Source organism: Camelina sativa, chromosome 20 (genome assembly GCF_000633955.1).
Source record: "Camelina sativa cultivar DH55 chromosome 20, Cs, whole genome shotgun sequence".
NCBI lineage: Eukaryota > Viridiplantae > Streptophyta > Magnoliopsida > Brassicales > Brassicaceae > Camelina > Camelina sativa.
Window position 1 is genome coordinate 2,364,614 of NC_025704.1, and position 18,105 is coordinate 2,382,718.

Consider the following 18,105-nt stretch of genomic DNA (forward strand, 5'->3'; position numbering starts at 1 on the left):
TCAAAACCTAATTTGATTGATGCAAAATGCAAATAAATCCATAGAAATAAAGGAAATTACATTTGTTTGAAATTGCGAAAAAATCGGTAAAGACGTGATGTGAAGACAAATTATCCAACAATAGCATATAAATCGGTGAGAGTGAGACCCAATATTTGGTGACAAAATGGTTTTATGGGCTTCAAGGATCTTTGGAAAAAACTACTCATATTAATTTTTTGGAAAAAAAAAACTATTGTTATTGCTATTGGGTCGCCTAAAATGTTTCCCATATGATCGAAAAGGTGGTTCTAAGCATCAGCCGGAGAGTCCGAGACATGTGAGGAGCATTGTGCTGTTGTTGTTGTTCATGTTGATGATGGTTTAGGTACCTCCATGCATTAAAAATCTCCATCTTTCTTCTTCCTTGTGGTTCTCACTACTAATAATATCCCACGCCACATTTCTTTTATTTTCTAAGATTAAAAAGGTATAAATCAACCATTTAGCTAAAAATAATTAGTACTAGTATACAATACTTTTGTAATCTCAACTACAAAAATGATTCATGATGATGATGACCACGATGTTTAGACCTACCTAAACACTTGTTTAATTTCGACGTTATCTTCAACTTAAAAACGTATTTTACTTAAAAATCCAACTTTAAAGTAAACACTTTCTGATAAAAGTAATAAATATAAAATTAAAAACTCAATATCTCTGATAGTGACCCGACGAAGAGTATTAAAAATTGAAATCGTCAACAAAACCGGTGGAAAGTTGAATGGGTCTCTAAAACCAAACAAACACACATAGCAATAAAAGCTTTGTCTCCATTATAGATTCTCCATATCTGAGAATAAACAAACTATTGGATAAACCGATAAAGTACATAAAACTTCCATCTTTATTCTTCACAACACCCAAAAAAAAAGAAAAAGAAAAAACAGTTTCAATGGAGGAGGAGAAGAAGAGAAATGGTCTACGAGTGATTCTCTTCCCTCTTCCATTACAAGGATGCATAAACCCTATGCTTCAACTCGCCAACATCCTTCACTCGAGAGGCTTCTCAATCACTGTGATCCACACGCGCTTCAACGCGCCTAAAGCGTCGAGCCATCCACTCTTCACTTTCTTGCAGATTCAAGATGGCTTGTCTGAAGCTCAGATTAAAGATGGGAATGTTATGGCTCTGCTCGCGCAAATCAACCTTAACGCCGAGTCTCCGTTTCGTGATTGCTTGAACAAGGTCTTGCTTGAATCTAAATCATCGGAGAAGGTTAGTTGTTTGATCGATGACTGTGGATGGCTCTTCACGCAAACTGTTTCAGAGAGTTTGAATCTTCCGAGGATGGTTCTTTGTACTTTTAAAGCCACTTTCTTCAATGCTTATCCAACTCTTCCACTTATCCGAACCAAAGGCTATCTTCCAGTTTCAGGTAATTTATTCCTCAAATCCTTATTTTTCTTTAGGGTCAATTTGCTATTTAGTAAAAAAGGTAAATAAATTGTGTAGAAAAAAAATTTAAAATATAAAAATGCTTACTTGGACTAAAATGCTTAGTTTACTTTAGCTTTATGTCATCCAATGAAAAATGAGGAAAAAGTAAAAAAAAAAAAAAACGTGCATTTATTTACGACCATAATTATGTTTTTTTTTTTTAACGTGTTATCGAATAAATATGACGTAGCATTGCATGTCAAGAAAATAACATACTATATAGTTAATGTGGTTATGAAAATTATAAGACGGTTTTGAGCCTTTTTTTTTTGTGTCTTAAGATTCGGAAGCAGAGGACTCTGTTATTGAGTTCCCGCCGCTTCAAAAGAGAGATATTTCAAAGGTTTTTGGGAAATTCGGAGAGAAACTGGATCCGTTCTTACATGGTGTGGTCGAAACAACTATGAGATCTTCAGGGATCATATACATGTCCTGCGAGGAGCTTGAGAAAGATTCGTTGACTCTATCTAACGAGATTTTTAAAGTTCCGGTCTTTGCGATTGGTCCGTTTCACAGCTACTTCTCTGCTTCGTCAAGCAGCTTGTTCAGACAAGACGAGACTTGTGTTCCTTGGTTAGATAATCAAGAGGATAAGTCCGTGATCTACGTGAGTCTAGGAAGCGTTGTGAACATTACGGAAACAGAGTTCTTGGAGATTGCTTGCGGTTTAAGCAATAGCGATCAGCCTTTCTTGTGGGTGGTACGACCTGGTTTAGTACTCGGCGCCAAGTGGATCGAACCTCTCTCTGAAGGGCTCATGAGAAGCCTTGAAGAGAAAGGGAAAATTGTGAAATGGGCACCACAACAGGAGGTTCTAGCGCATCGAGCTATTGGAGGGTTTTTAACACACAATGGTTGGAACTCGACGCTAGAGAGTATATGTGAAGGGGTTCCTATGATCTGCTTACCTGGAGGTTGGGATCAAATGCTGAATTCAAGATTTGTGAGCGATGTTTGGAAGGTCGGAATTCACTTGGAAGGTCGGATTGACAAAAAGGAGATTGAGAAGGCTGTGAGGATGTTAATGGTGGATAGTGAAGGAGACAAGATTCGTGAGAGGATGAAGGTTTTGAAAGACGAGGTTGCAAGATCGGTTATACATGGAGGCTCATCTTTTCGATCTATTGAGACTTTGCTTAATCATTTACTATTGTTGTAAGTTGGAAATATTTCCTAAAAGATACCTCAACGTTTCTATTATATGCAAAAATAAAATGTTGTCTAAAGTAAAATCTAAAATTCAAAATAACTATTTTGTCTAATATTTCAATATATTATGTCACAGTCATGTACACTTGTCACTTATTATGTATTTGGTAGTGTGTAGGCCAGTGGCTGTCTTATTGACTTATTATTGTATAGTCTCTCTATTCTCCAAATCAAATTGTAGAGAGAGAGGAAGAACGAACGAACAAAGAATCTTGAATGGAGAAGAGAAACGAGGGACGTGTGATTCTGTTTCCTCTACCGTTACAGGGTTGTATAAACCCTATGCTTCAGCTAGCAAAGATCTTTTTCACAAAAGGCTTCTCAATCACCATCATCCACACGCGCTTCAACGCGCCGAAATCTTCAGACCATTCTCTCTTCACTTTCTTACAGATCCCCGACGGCTTGTCCGAGACAGAGACCCAATCTCGTGATGTATTGCTTCAGCTCACGCTTCTCAACAACAACTGCGAGAATCCGTTTCGTGAGTGTTTGGCTAAACTCATAAAACCTAGTTCAGGTTCAGGAACAGAGGAGAGGATAATAAGCTGTTTGATCGATGATTCCGGGTGGGTTTTCACACAATCCGTGGCTGAGAGTTTCAATCTTCCGAGATTTGTCCTCTGTGCTTATAAATTCTCATTCTTTCTTGGACACTTGCTTGTTCCTCAGCTTCGCTGTGAAGGGTTTCTTCCAGTACTAGGTACGGCTTCGAGACTCTGTTTTAAAGAGATTTGACCAATCAGTCAAAGACTCTGTTTGTGTTTCTTGAACTTTTTAGTATGTTTGTTTCAGAGTCCGAAGCAGAGGAGCTAGTTCCGGTGTTTCCACCGCTTCGAAAGAAGGATCTTTCGCGAATAATGGGAACCAACGCTCAGAGTGAGCCTCTCGATGCTTACTTGCATAAGATACTCGAAGCGACTAAGCCAGCTTCAGGAATCATAGTCTTGTCCTGCGAAGAGCTTGACCAAGAATCACTTGCTGAGTCCCACAAAGTCTTCACCTTTCCGATATTCCCCATTGGCCCTTTTCACATCCATGATGTCCCAGCTTCCTCTAGTAGTTTGTTCGAACCAGACCAGAGCTGTGTTCCATGGTTAGATAAGAAAGAAACGAGTTCAGTAATCTACGTGAGCTTAGGGAGCATTGCGAGTCTCAGCGAGTCTGACTTCTTGGAGATTGCTTGCGGACTTGGAAACACTAACCAATCCTTCCTGTGGGTTGTCCGGCCTGGTTCAGTCCGTGGCAGAGATTGGATCGAGTCGTTACCTTCAGGGTTCATGGAAAGTCTCGAGAGTAAAGGAAAGATAGTGAGATGGGCGCCACAGCTAGATGTTCTTGCGCATAGAGCCACGGGTGGGTTTTTGACTCATAATGGATGGAACTCGACGCTAGAGAGTATATGCGAAGGAGTTCCTATGATCTGTTTGCCTTTTGTATGGGACCAAATGCTAAACGCAAGATGCATAAGCGAAGTTTGGAGGATCGGGATTCACTTGGAAGGCCGGATAGAGAAAAGAGAAATCGAGAGAGCTGTGACAAGGCTAATGGTTGAGTCTGAAGGAGATGAGATTCGAGGTAGAATCAAAGTGTTGCGAGATGAAGTAAGAAGATCAGTTAAACACGGAGGCTCGTCATCTCGATCTTTAGATGAGTTGGTTGATCGTATATTATCATGCTAGCTTTTGAATTTCTTGTGAATTTTCTAATAAAAATACACTTTAGTTTGTATTTGCCGCTTTTGCAAGTTGTCGTGTATCACGTGTTTGCATCGCTAATTGTATCTTATGCGCTTTGTTTAGTTGTAAAGCTAAGTATTTTGTCACCTCCCGAGAGTGAAAACAAATCTGATACTCCCTCCGTTTCACAAAGAGTGTCATTTGAAAGAATTTTTTTTGTTTCACAAAGAGTGTCATTTTACATTTCCAATGAGTGTTTTAATGCTAAATTTTCCTTTTTACCCCTAAATCCAAAGCTATTTTCATTGAATTTAAATCATTAACTACTTATTAAATAGAGGTAAACAGATATAATTCTAACTTTTCTTAATTTGTGTGAAATGTGTCAGAATGACACTCTTTATGAAACGGAGGGAGTATTTCTTTATTATTTATCGATAAGCGTGGAGTTTAAGACCCTTGACGTAATATTTAGTGTATTAATTTCTTATGTTATCAAACTTCACTGCCATATCAGAAAAGACGAAAGCCTTCAATGGAGAAGAGTAATGGCCTGCGAGTGATTCTGTTTCCATTTCCATTACAAGGCTGCATCAACCCCATGATTCAGCTCGCCAAGATCCTCCACTCAAGAGGTTTCTCCATTACTGTGATCCACACGCGCTTCAATGCGCCGAAAGCTTCGAACCACCCTCTCTTCACCTTCTTAGAGATCCCAGATGGCTTGTCAGAGACAGAGAAAATAACTAACAATACCAAGCTTCTCATAACGCTTCTCAATCGAAACTGTGAGTCTCCGTTTCGTGACTGTTTGACTAAACTGTTGCAACCTCTAGATTCAGAAACAGGGGATGAGAAACAGAGGATTAGCTGTTTGATTGATGACTCTGGATGGATGTTCACGGATCCCCTTGCTCAGAGTTTAAAACTCCCGAGATTGGTCCTTAATACCTATCAAGTCTCCTTCTTTAGGAACCATTTTGTTCTTCCTCAGCTCCGGCGTGAAATGTATCTTCCATTACAAGGTATTGTCTTTCTGACTTTACTCTCTATATATCTAACAATTTTTTTTTTGTTATTTAGTGAATATATCTACGTGCCATCATGAAAACAATAGACCATGATTAGTGAATATATCTAAGTAGTAAATAAACTAATGTGATATCATGCAAAAAACAACGAATAGTTTTGCTTGCAGATTCAGAACAGGAGGATATAGTTAAGGAGTTTTGGCCGCTTCGAAAGAAGGACATTTCACGGATTCTTGATGTGGAAACAGAGCTACTAGATCCGTTCTTGGAAAAGGTTTTGAAAATGACAAAGGCGTCCTCAGGCCTTATATTCATGTCATGTGAAGAGTTGGACCAAGTCTCACTTAGTCAGGCACGTGAAGATTTTGAGATTCCGATCTTTGCGATTGGCCCTTATCACAGCCACTTTCCAGCCTCGTCTAGTAGCTTGTCCACACCGGACGAGACTTGCATCCCATGGTTAGACAAACAAGAAGACAAATCCGTTATTTACGTGAGTCTCGGGAGCATCGTAACCATCAGCGAATCAGAGTTAATGGAGATTGCTTGGGGTCTAAGTAACAGCGACCAACCCTTCTTGTTGGTCGTACGGGTTGGTTCAGTCCGTGGCACAGAATGGATCGAGACAATCCCTGAAGAGATCATGGAAAGGCTTAACGAGAAGGGAAAGATAGTGAAATGGGCACCGCAACAAGACGTTCTAAAGCATCGAGCTATTGGGGGATTCTTGACACATAATGGTTGGAGCTCGACCGTTGAGAGTGTTTGTGAAGCCGTGCCTATGATTTGTTTGCCTTTTCGTTGGGACCAATGGCTAAACGCAAGATTTGTTAGCGATGTGTGGATGGTCGGGATACATCTAGAGGGTCGGGTTGAGAGGAATGAGATTGAGGTAGTGATAAGGAGATTAATGTTGGAAACCGAAGGAGAAGCCATCCGAGAGAGGATACAACTTCTGAAGGAAAAAGTAGGAAGATCGTTTGAACAAAACGGTTCAGCAAACCAATCTTTACAAAATTTGATTGATCATATATCATCTCTCTAGTCGTTTACGTGTTCAACAAAGACCTATCCAAGAGGAAGGAGACATCGACGGTTCTGGTTCAAGGGAATGAGATTTATCTGGTGAAGTCATAGAATCGTTTACAAGTATAGCGAGAGATCACGTCTTGACCCGGAGAGAGATTGGTGACAGTCGAAGACGACGGAGAAGGCGACAAACAGAGGAAGTGGATGGATCGATCGGAGGAGAGGAGATGCAAAGATAAAGCTTTTGGACTTCAAGCCCATTAGGCCCAAGGATTTTCAGCCCACCAAAATCCTCACAAGCCGATTAACAAATTTATGTCTATTTTCTTTCTCATCTTATTTATTATTCTTTTTATTGCAATTTTTGTTTGTTTTTGTTTTTGGATGCTAAGAATACAAAATGGTGTAATTACTAACCAGATTTTGGATATAGTCTTGATCGTTAGAGTATCTATAATTCCAACTTGTTTTTGCACCATTACCTAGATTTAACATTCAAGATTTTGATTATATTTGTTAAGATTGTTTAAATTTGATTTTTTTAAAAAAGTTTTTTGTTGGTTTGTTTTTGTTTGTTTTTTGGACGCTAAGTATACAAAAAAATGGTGTGATTACTAACCGGGTTTTAGATCCGATCTTGATCGTTAGAGATTTCATAAATTGTATGTAAATTTAACATTCAAGGTTTTAGTTTTAGTTTTATGTTTAATATTATTTTTAAAATTTGATTTATTTTTGTTTGTGGTTTATTTTTTTTTGTTTTGATGCAAAATTTATAAATGATGTGATTACTAACTGCATTGTGGATCCGGTGTTACATTAGAGATTCTTTAATTTAACTTGCATCATTATGTAGATATAGCATATAAGTTTTTTATTTGATTAAAATTAGAATTGGTATTATCTTTTTTTCGGTATTAGAATTATTTTTATATATTTTAAAGTTTATTTAAATTTAAAATTTCTTATATAAATTTTTAAATTTTTAATTTTTTTTTTTTTTATAGAATAAGATATCACTTTTTGATTTGTAGTAAGACCAGATCCACCTGGTAGTTGGATTGCTTTAATATGATCAAGTGTTTTATGTATATTATAACCATAGTTTTCTTTGTAATGTACTAACATATAATTTTTTCTTTTGGATTTGGCCAGTTGAAATATTTATAAACAACAAAAAAGAATATAAAAATACTTTTATTCATACATATAACAACATGTAACACATAAGCCGAATAAAATTTTCTAACATGTAGTACACACATTGTTTTCTTTATAGTTTTCAAGAAAAAGAAAAAAAAATTAGTACACACATTATAATAAAGAAAACGTACTACAAATATGTACGTATTCTTAGAAAACTTAAACAAATGACTTATACCAAAATGTAATAAAATTATTATTTTCGTGCGAATAACTTCCATTTAGTTTTGATTTGATGTCTATTATTGGTGTTACAAAAAAATGAACTGAAAGTATACAAAGCACCATATACTTAATTTTTTTTTTTTTTGTCAACTGATATTATTGATAAACTTAACTACCATATATAATCAGGCCACGTTTTCAGCAACTTTTAATTATTATCCTGCAACCTACTAGTACAGGAATCTTGTCATTATTCTTTTTCGGTTAAGTTACTAATTTCTCTTAGTTAAAATGAAATAAAATTAGACCACTAGTTTACATGCCCTTGAGGGAAAAGGAATCTGGTCTTTTCTTTATTAGCTTATAGCTACATCAAGAAGAGTACCGTTTTTGTCTCATTCTCGACGTGCATGACTTTGTGTTATATATCTTTTGAGAAATAATAACAGCATTCACTGAGAAGTCTGAAATATTCAGGAGATCTGCGGTCAAAAGGAGAAAGCCTTCAATGGAGAAGAGTAATGGCCTACGAGTGATGCTGTTTCCACTTCCCTTACAAGGCTGCATCAACCCCACGATTCAGCTCGCCAAGATCCTCCACTCAAGAGGTTTCTCCATCACTGTGATCTACACGCGCTTCAATGCGCCAAAAGCCTCAAGTCACCCTCTCTTCACCTTCTTAGAGATCCAAGATGGCTTGTCTGAAACAGAGACAAAAACTCACGATGTCACGCTTCTCTTAACCCTTCTCAACCGAAGCTGTGAGACTCCGTTTCGTGACTGTTTGACTAAACTCTTGCAATCTGCAGACGCAGAGACAGGGGAAGAAAAAGAGAAGATTAGCTGTTTGATCGATGATTCTGGATGGATCTTCACACAGCCCATTGCTCAGAGTTTGAATCTCCCGAGATTGGTCCTTAATACCTATAAAGTCTCCTTCTTTCGGAACCATTTTGTTCTTCCTCAGCTCCGACGTGAAATGTATCTTTCATTACAAGGTATTTATTGTTTACTCCTCAATTTACCAATATTTATTCCCATATTGTTAAGTGTTGACTTTTTTTGGTCCGATCTTCTTTTGGAAACATCTCAAATTAACAATATTGCTTAACTATTACATGCAAGGCCATATGTAGACATCCAACATGAATCCTTTGGTCACAGTATAGAAATATTTTCGTATATTCAGTAAAATAATTTTCATGGTGTTGTTACTTCCAGTAGTATTTATCTAGGAAAGATAATTCTGATTTTGTCTTAATTTTTTTACAGATGATTCAGAACAAGATGATCCAGTTCAGGAGTTTCCACCACTTCGAAAGAAAGATCTTTTACAAATTCTTGATAAAGAAACAGAGGTACTAGACTCGTACTCGAAAATGATTTTGGAAACGACAAAAGCGTCTTCAGGTATTATATTCATGTCATGCGAAGAGTTAGATCAAGACTCACTGATTCAAGCACGTGAAGATTTTCAAGTCCCGATCTTTGCGATAGGGCCTTCTCATAGCTACTTCCCAGGCTCTTCCAGTAGCTTGTTCAAAGTGGACGAGACTTGCATTCCATGGTTAGACAAGCAAGAAGACAAATCCGTGATTTACGTGAGTTTCGGGAGCGTCAATACCATCAACGAAGCAGAGTTCATGGAGATTGCTTGGGGTCTAAGAAACAGCAACCAGCCCTTCTTGTGGGTCGTACGGCTTTCCTCGGTCGTCCATGGCACAGAATGGATCGAGGCAATCCCGAAAAAGTTCATCGAAATGCTTCATGAGAAGGGAAAGATTGTGAATTGGTGTCCACAAGAAGATGTTCTTAAACATCGAGCCATTGGAGGATTCTTGACACACAATGGTTGGAACTCGACGGTTGAGAGTATTTGTGCAAGCGTCCCTATGATCTGTTTGCCTTTTCAATGGGACCAATTGTTAAATGCAAGATTTGTTAGTGACATATGGATGGTTGGGATGCATCTCGAGGGTCGGATCGAGAAGAATGTGATCGAAGGAGCGATAAGAAGATTATTGTTAGGAACTGAAGGAGAAGCAATCCGAGAGAGGATGGAACTTCTTAAGGTGAATGTAGGAAGATCGCTTAAACCAAAAGGTTCTGCATATCGATCGTTACAACATTTGATCGACTATATATCATCTTTCAACCTATAAATCGGTCGTTTCTTTTGTGAATTTTAATTTTTTTCAGTTGATCAGTTTTTTTATGTATTCATGAATTCTTCCTTTGTGTTTGCCTGTTTGGTATTGTTGGAATAAAACGTCTTCTTTTGGTTCAACTTGTTTCAAAGAAAAATATGGAATTTTATTATGCTTCTAGGGTTTTTGATTAGACGGCTTGGCTTAAGTTTAATCCTAGCTAGTCAATCACTGACACGTCACTTCAACAATTACACGCTCAAATGGATATGTGAATTTGAATACTTATCAAAGTCTTCCTATATTGGTGCAATTTAGTTTCCTATTTTCATGCTAATGAGATCTTGCGACACTCAAAGCTAACTAACACAAGATTTTTACCTTTAAGATAACAAAAACTATTTGCACCATTTCTTTTAAGGTAACTTTCGTACACTACTCCACTCACACAATCATGCGATCTTTTCCGCCGTCACCATCTCCCGCATCTATTGAAAACAATACTCATGATCATCGTCATCTACATGAAGACTTCACTCTTATGTTCATCGTCTTCGTTTTGTATGGCATCGTTGCCATGTATGCAACCGTTAATGATGATCGTTCTTGTGGAACTAATCTTAGAGTCCAAAGACCGCAACCGCCTCTACCGCTGTCCCAACCGCAACCGCCAATGTGTCCGCGGCAGATTGATGCGATGATTAAAGAGATAGTTGTGGACGTGGAATTGTGTTGTCCTATATGTCTTGAGGATTTGAAGAAGGTTGATGCTGATCATGATAAAGTGGTGGTTTGTTTATCCAAGTGCAATCATAGTTTCCACATGAATTGCATTTTTTCTTGGCTAAGACAGAGTCAGGATTGTCCAATTTGTCGTAGCTCTGTTTATAGAGGTGAAGTGACATTGATCAAATAATGGTCTAGGAGTAGGAGGTATTGCGTTATAAACACTGTTTTCATATAATTTTAGTCCTTTTTGCTCTCTTCTTATAATCTTTGGCTAGTACTTTTTTTTGGGGTCATTAAAAATCACTTCCTATTTCGTTTTCTAAGTTTTTTCTAATGTGTTCTACCATTACCATATTTGTTTTTAATCGTAGATGCTTTAAAAGATTCCAAGAAATCATCTTTCTGCGTTTCCCATAAATTGGGCATGAACATGTCACAGAACCACAATACATTGTTGATGTTGATATTGTTTAAAGGCAAACGATCATTGACAACAATACTCTTGTGTGTTTGATCAATCAAATACAATCTTAATCATATTAAAATCAGAGCAAACAATAAAGTACATTCTGCAAGGCGACAATTTGCGTTACAGCCACATCAATGTGGAGTGTTTTATAGGCCTAAACGACAGTCAGTTCTTTACGTTTTAGACTCACAGGTTTGTTCTCTCTTTGTGGCAAATGTTTCAGCCACCAACAAAGGGAAAGCTATGGTAGCATCACAGTACACCTGCAAGAAACGATCCAATATCATACTCAGAACCACTGAGAGAGAGAACTTAAGTTAGGATGTGAAGAAATAAGAAGGCAGGTTTGAATCCGGACCTTAACGGTTTTAGCAGATCCTCTTATTTTACCCCAAGACACGGCTTCATCAGGGCGTGCACCCGAGTCACTCCCATCAAACTCCTGCCCGGTGTTTATGAATACGGCGTAATCTGCACCGTTACGCATCATATTGGCATTACATATGTGGTGCTTCGGTATGCCTCCTCCAAGGATTATCATTCCTGTCTTTCTTGGATTTGCATGGACAGCTTCACCATTCATAGCCCTGATATCTGTGTGTTCATCAAGCATTAACCAATTTCTTACAATCCACCATGAAACATTGTGACAAGATTCTCTCTAACTGTCTCGACCCAGCTTCAAACACAAAACCATATTTCCCTAATTTTCCTAGCTTCCGATTAAAGTTTTAGCTATCAACTAACTGTAACGTCTGTTGCTGAACTGGAAAAGCTACAATTAACTGCTACTTACAATAGTCTTTCACTGGACTTACAAAAAACACTCTATGACATTGCCTCATTGAGTGAAAGAAGTACCTTGCACTACATCAATGACAAGGCCAGAGGTACGAAAGGAGTGAAAATACAGCATATCGCCAAGAGAGCCATCTGTTAACCCAGGGCAGAATACTGGAATATTCATCTACATATACACCACAAGAGGCAGAAAAAATCAATCCCTGAGTTCTTAACAGGATGCAGAAATACTCAAAAGGGTAAAAGATTTGGTTACCTTGTATGCCCAATAAAGGTATGAACTCTCATTGTTTATTTCTTTTCCCAGCCGTGCTAACAGTTTAGAAGGTGTCCACAACACATTCTACAAGGAAAAAAACAGAGAAAGAAGGATTCATCAACAAAGTTATGATGCAAGAGAGAAAGCAAAATCAATTCTTCCTCTTTGATATAGGAGTAATAATACCTCTTCTTTCTGTTCCTTCAACATCTCATCAAAGATAGGAATGATCCAATCCTCAAACTTGCAGTAGTTATCATTGGGAACCAACAAGTTCCCAATTCGGTTCAATCCCTTAGACCGTAGATAAGCTCCCGGTAGAGAGAAATCGCCTTTAAATGTGGGTGCAAGGCATTTGATAAGATCTTCCTCTACGCCACCAGTTGTAGTGACAATTACATCAACCTGCAAAAACAATAAGCATTAGAATCAAACAACTTCAAATCTAAGCTAATCAAACTAAAGCTCGATAAATTAACATCTAAAAACAGTGTTACCACTAACCATATGATGCTGAACAAGATATCGAATAGTGTCTCTAACACCAGATGAAACAAGATTCGAAGTGAAACCAAGAAAGATTTTACATTTCACAGACTCTCTATAAGATGGGTCTTTCTCCTCTTCACTACAGTCTTCAGCTACTGTGGTTTCATCAGCCAGTCTCCAGTCTATCTTCAGTACAATTTCAAACCCTCTGTTACTAAACGAAAAAAGGAGAAAACTTTAATCGAAGGGAGCAAAAAAAAAAACCATTTGATTGACGACGTCAATAGCTTCGCCGAGATTTGAAGCTTGAAAGCCAGTGGTGAGCATGGATCGCATAAGCTTTGGGTAATTTACTCCTTCATTGAAATCGTATCCTTGGATTTTTTCACACTTGCCTTCTAACGATTCGGATTCTTTGAAAACCGTGGAGTGAACCGAAGAGAAAACACGATCTTCCATATTGCTTGAAGACCAGAATCGATTTCGCTGGATCTGGAAGTGTTAGTAAAAGGGTTTTTGGGAGTTTTCTAGGGTTCTAAGATTAAACGGAATAAAGGATGAACCATCTTCAAACGAATCTTTTTGCTGACATCATATGTTGGGTTCGGTCCGAAGCTAACGAAACTCGGTTTAATAAAATTCGAATCAAATTTTAAGGTACGATGCGATCAAGTCCGGTATAGGTTTCGGTTCGATTTTACTCAGGTTATTTCCAACACATTCATCGAGGTGTAATCAAATCACTCGAAGTCTCGAACACTTGAATTGAATCAATCAAATCTTATAAATTTGTACAAGAAAGTAAATATATAAGAACTGCTCACAAAACATAAACAATCTGATAAAATGTAAGCCTATACTGAGTTGATTCATGATCCATGTACATATATGTATATATCTTCTTCTTCTTCGTATGTAAAGACGTTTATGTAATAGACGTATACTTTTCACCTTATGTTCTTCTGGGAGAAAAAACACTCAGGATTCATTCTGATACAGAATTGATTTGATGATGATGATGAGAACTGTTCTAAAATTGGTTCTGGTTCCTGATATTCTCCAAGTTTATCTGCACACATCCAATATAAAAAAACAATACATGAACAACAGGGGCTATTTACACAAGCCAAAGTCAACAATTCATGTTCCCTTTTAGATTACCAGGAGAAGATCTTCATCTGTACCAAAAGATTTCCGGGCATTCTCCAGGCATTTTGACGAGATCCTCTCATGTATCCTGCAAGAAATTTCTCTGTGAATTCTTTCTTACTAGTACTGAGTAGTGGCAATTCGCACGTTCCAAGATGATGTGTAAAGTGTTCTTTCTTGCTTCTCAAAAGTCTCTTCCTCAATATTAATCAAAACTCGCATCTAAATAGACTATATATGTGAAGTAAAATATCTTTAGTATATACCAACATACTAACATGGAACACATTTTTCCATTGTGTTTAGATTTTAAACATTCCTAAAATATATGAACAAGGAAAAATGTAGGAGGGGACCGATATGTAAATTATTCAAACAATGAGATATAACAAGAAATTACTTGGAACTGGCGGGATCTCTGATCTCGAACTCATCCCTAACAGCGTCATAGCCACATATCACAATATAGTGACCTAGGAAACAAATAGGTGTAAGAAATTTAGAACACGCATGTAGTCTGTACCGTTTGAGCGGGAAGTTTTAAGCTTTCTGACTTTTGTTAGTTAAAGAATGATCCTTTTGTCGGATCTTGGTTTCCTAAGTTTCCGGAGTTCCAATGATTATAACAGAGATTATCAACATAATAAAGTCAAGGATTTGAAAACTGGGGTTCCCATTTTGGAAGAGAAGAAACAGACAGAGTCTAAAGGCTACGGGACAATTCTCACCAGTGTAGCAGGAAGTGCTAGTGTGAAGACCAGCGACAATCATTTCCTCCAACCAAGACTTGCTGCAACAGTCAAAAACTAGCATGAACACTATCTTGCACAAACACTTGAAACAAGAAAGGCACATAAACACTTAAACAAGGGAGAATAATATTCTAGCAAAACTGCCCAGATATGTCAGTGAACAAGTTTTGTGAAGAACATGAAAGAAGCTGCTGCACACATCCAAACTTCGTCGATGAAGGGATCTAACAATAGGGAATATATGAGGAGGAAAAAGAGATACCAACCTTAGCTTGTCCTGGTCGACTAACGCAATGGCAATATAGTTCCCCGACAATAGCACACAAGAAATCTCATGGATACTAACTGATCTGCACTGCAAAAACGAAGAGGTTGATTGAATTTGATTTCCAAAAAATAGCAGCCAGCACTTTTTTTGAAGACAGGAGCAAGTAGAAACGTTTGGTCAAACAGTGTTACCTGTATAATAATGCCAGATGCATGTGCTTTCCTGAAGAGCAAATCCACACGCACCAGATCTTCAGGGAGCTGCTCCTGTATCATGATTGCCAAAAATAAACATATGGAACATTTTCTACTTGGAAGATAAATCAGGCATGCTCAGAAGTTTGGAAAAGCATCAACATTCGATGAAGCAAACAGCATCACATGAAGCATGAGAAACTATCAAAAAAAGAAATTTAGAGGTCTTTGCCATCTATAGTATAGAGATACCTTGTAAAATTCCTCTATGGAATAATTCGGGTTTGCTCCAAATGTAATTGTGTAATAGGAAAATTCCACACAGAACTTATGGAGTAGATATGCGAGATCTACAGTCCAAATGCTGCAGAAATGTCAAAAGTTGATAAATATCGTACCAAATGGTATCATCTTTAAGAAGAAGACATGCCACATAATGGGATAACAATGCTGATGAACATCTATTGATGTATAAACAGACCTATTTGTGGAGCAAATCTCAGCCAAATCCTCAAGAGTGCAACTTGCAATGCCACTTGCTCTGAGAACCATGAGAACACAAGCGAGACCACAATCCCAAGAAGCTAACTGATGTACATGAGGGACCTAATAGCAATAAAAAGGGCCAGCAGACGATAAGTAGCAGCAAATATAGAGTTCCTAAATTGAATGTCCACTAAAAACGTAGAGAGAGTAACGATCGATTGGTACCTCCAAGTGGGAAGAGGATGGCAACCCTGCATCTGTATACTTTCCATTACTCAGCAAGGGATGACCATCGAATTGGCAGTAGTTAGCAGAAGTCGAACCTCCATGACCTTGTGATCTCTCCTGATTCCTCTCTTCAACTCTCAAAAGCTTGTTAAGCAGAAAACAAAGAGGCCACATGAATGACCAGCAGCAACTTTCTTCTTGTGGATGGATTCCCAGAATGGTTTGAATAATGGACCTGCATATACAACACAATGGAAGACATCATTCATAAAAAAAACGAAAGAGGAGCTACTTCAAACCAAAAACCCCTAAAAGCAATGACTTTTTCTTCGACAACGAAAAATCCAAAAAAACCCAGTTTTGTTGTTTTATCAATAAAGCTTAAATCTCTCCGGTGGCACAAGAAAGTCTCACACTTGTTAGCCAATGACGCTGAAATATCAAACGAGATTACGAATCAAAACGACTAAACCCAATCAAACCCTAACACCTAAAATCGAGAAATCTGCGATCGGCTTGTTCGTCAGGATTGGAGGGAGAGGGGGGGAGAAAAAGAATATACCTTTTGCTTAAGTTGCAAGAGAGAGACAACGAGCGAGCGAGAGAGAGAGAGAGACTCTGGGATCTAATCTACGGCGTGTAATTGACGCGTGTAGCTTAGGCTTTTCGATGATGGAGAAAAAAAAAAAGGAAACAAGGAAAGATAATTGAGCTCAATTTTCCAGGAAAATAATGATTTGGATAAAGAAGAAGAAGACAGAGCTCAATTCTCGTGTGTTTTTTTATTTTTCTTTGGATAGTGACGAATCCTGAGATCGTTCTAAATTTCAATCTTTTTTTTTTTAAGGTGTTTGGTTGGACTTGTCTTTGTTCTTTATTCATCCTTTCAACCCCGTTCAATAGAATCTTGCCCAATTAAATCACGTTTCCAATTTTAATTTTGATTTCTTGAGAAATCATGTCCATTATATGATTTGCTCATTTTTCTTTTGGGGAATTTGATGAAAGAACTTTAACCGATCAAACGTTTTTGTAAGATTAATAGATTTTTGCTTATATTTTTATATTTAACATTCGATGTTATTTCTGTTGAATGTATTTACCATTTTAAGGTAGATAAAACATGGCAGTTCAACCAATCTTAAATCCATGACTGTTATAATAGACAAAAGAGGAGGAAGATATTGGTGTCTTATTCCAATGAATGAAAGGACCTTTATACAGGAGTACGAGAGAGTTTTGCTTGATGGACAAAGTAAACTTAGTTTACAAGTAATTCTAGAAACTTCTAGAAGATAGGCTTTATAATGGGCATCCATCTATTATTCATAACACTCCCCCTTGGATGTCCATTATAAAAATGTAACTCAGAATGCGCCAGAAATACTGCCTCATTAAAAACCTTACCAGGAAAACCCAATAGGAAAAACCATGGTTAAGGGAAAAAGAGTGCACCCCGCAACTACTCCTCATGATGAGTACACATGTTGAGATTTTTGAGACGACGTAATCCGGGAAAAAGGGTCATTTCATACCCGTACACATTCCGAAAGTATGAATTGCTACATGTACAAATAAGGAGTGCTAATTTAGACATGTACCCTAAGACATTTCAAATTTCATATCTATACTCACAAAATTGAGCCAATTTCACAGTCCACGTTAACAGATTTAAGTCAACCGTTAGAGATGCTGACTCAGAATCCACATGTATATTGATGTGCCATCGAAAATGCAAAACGACGTCATTTTATTTTCTTCGAGAAAAAATTGTGGAATATCCACGCACTAGTGGTTCAAACCCAAAACCTCTTACATGTTTAGCATAGGACTTAACCAGTTTATCCCACAACAATCCTCGAAAGAATTATACAAACTTATTGATATAAACCTAAGGTAACATCCATCAAAATCGAAAAAAATTGTGAAAATCATCTCTACCGTGGGTCGAACCCGCATACAGCATAGAACTTAACCAGTTGATCCCACAACAACACAATTATATCATACAAATTTATCCTTATAAACCTATAAGGTATCTGTATATCGTTAATTACTTAATTTATGGATGAGTCCAAGTGGCAAACACCCACGTAAAGTTTGACTTTGAGGCCGAATCGATCTTCTCCTTTAATAGTATTCTTTAAACTTTGCAATTAAATCTGTGAAGTGTGTTAAAATATGTCTAACGTTCGTACATACATATTAGTATGTTGTGTAGCGGAGCGACTCGTGTTTATAAAAACAATGTTTTGTTTTATTCTAATTGTCATTTAATTCTTTGGATCTTCTTTAGTCTTCGCTTAGCGTCTCGTGCATGTCTTTCTCAAAATCA

At 37.5% G+C, this 18,105-nt stretch overlaps 7 protein-coding genes across 10 annotated transcripts; 5 read left to right on the top strand and 2 right to left on the bottom strand.

Annotated features, from left to right (window-relative positions):
• LOC104768782 (UDP-glycosyltransferase 76C2-like) lies at positions 795-2,825 on the top strand. The gene is made up of 3 exons (XM_010492831.2): positions 795-1,421; positions 1,765-2,638; positions 2,804-2,825. Exons 1-3 carry the CDS (start codon positions 938-940, stop codon positions 2,808-2,810), a joined length of 1,365 nt encoding a protein of 454 aa, XP_010491133.1. The 5' UTR covers positions 795-937; the 3' UTR covers positions 2,811-2,825.
• Positions 2,811-4,517, top strand: LOC104768781 (UDP-glycosyltransferase 76C1-like). Its single transcript, XM_010492830.1, has 2 exons — positions 2,811-3,395; positions 3,488-4,517. The coding sequence occupies exons 1-2, from the start codon at positions 2,909-2,911 to the stop codon at positions 4,372-4,374; spliced, it is 1,374 nt and encodes a 457-aa protein (XP_010491132.1). The 5' UTR covers positions 2,811-2,908; the 3' UTR covers positions 4,375-4,517.
• Positions 4,901-6,625, top strand: LOC104772134 (UDP-glycosyltransferase 76C5-like). Its single transcript, XM_010496779.2, has 2 exons — positions 4,901-5,396; positions 5,570-6,625. The coding sequence occupies exons 1-2, from the start codon at positions 4,907-4,909 to the stop codon at positions 6,445-6,447; spliced, it is 1,368 nt and encodes a 455-aa protein (XP_010495081.2). The 5' UTR covers positions 4,901-4,906; the 3' UTR covers positions 6,448-6,625.
• On the top strand, positions 8,206-9,961 carry LOC104772135 (UDP-glycosyltransferase 76C3). The gene is made up of 2 exons (XM_010496780.1): positions 8,206-8,797; positions 9,072-9,961. The coding sequence occupies exons 1-2, from the start codon at positions 8,308-8,310 to the stop codon at positions 9,959-9,961; spliced, it is 1,380 nt and encodes a 459-aa protein (XP_010495082.1). The 5' UTR covers positions 8,206-8,307.
• LOC104768783 (putative RING-H2 finger protein ATL69) lies at positions 10,401-10,874 on the top strand. The gene has a single exon (XM_010492832.1). The coding sequence runs from the start codon at positions 10,401-10,403 to the stop codon at positions 10,860-10,862; it is 462 nt and encodes a 153-aa protein (XP_010491134.1). The 3' UTR covers positions 10,863-10,874.
• LOC104768784 (deoxyhypusine synthase-like) lies at positions 11,109-13,268 on the bottom strand. Of its 2 annotated transcripts, none has more exons than XM_010492833.2 (7): positions 12,958-13,268; positions 12,709-12,879; positions 12,391-12,609; positions 12,202-12,288; positions 12,006-12,111; positions 11,503-11,738; positions 11,109-11,407 (listed from the first exon to the last, which is right to left on the bottom strand). In XM_010492833.2, the coding sequence occupies exons 1-7, from the start codon at positions 13,150-13,152 to the stop codon at positions 11,318-11,320; spliced, it is 1,104 nt and encodes a 367-aa protein (XP_010491135.1). In that variant the 5' UTR covers positions 13,153-13,268; the 3' UTR covers positions 11,109-11,317. The 2 variants fall into 2 exon arrangements, with proteins under 2 accessions (XP_010491135.1, XP_019097240.1); XM_019241695.1 differs by having other exon boundaries at positions 12,709-12,875; positions 12,958-13,049.
• On the bottom strand, positions 13,434-16,614 carry LOC104768786 (protein GUCD1). 3 transcript variants are annotated; one of them, XM_010492834.2, is made up of 10 exons: positions 16,333-16,613; positions 15,768-16,005; positions 15,538-15,662; positions 15,309-15,420; positions 15,054-15,128; positions 14,861-14,949; positions 14,571-14,632; positions 14,243-14,315; positions 13,855-13,930; positions 13,434-13,762 (listed from the first exon to the last, which is right to left on the bottom strand). In XM_010492834.2, the coding sequence occupies exons 2-10, from the start codon at positions 15,942-15,944 to the stop codon at positions 13,724-13,726; spliced, it is 828 nt and encodes a 275-aa protein (XP_010491136.1). In that variant the 5' UTR covers positions 15,945-16,005; positions 16,333-16,613; the 3' UTR covers positions 13,434-13,723. The 3 variants fall into 3 exon arrangements, with proteins under 3 accessions (XP_010491136.1, XP_010491137.1, XP_019097231.1); XM_010492835.2 differs by lacking the exon at positions 16,333-16,613 and adding an exon at positions 16,185-16,319; XM_019241686.1 differs by lacking the exons at positions 13,434-13,762; positions 13,855-13,930; positions 14,243-14,315 and having other exon boundaries at positions 14,570-14,676; positions 16,333-16,614.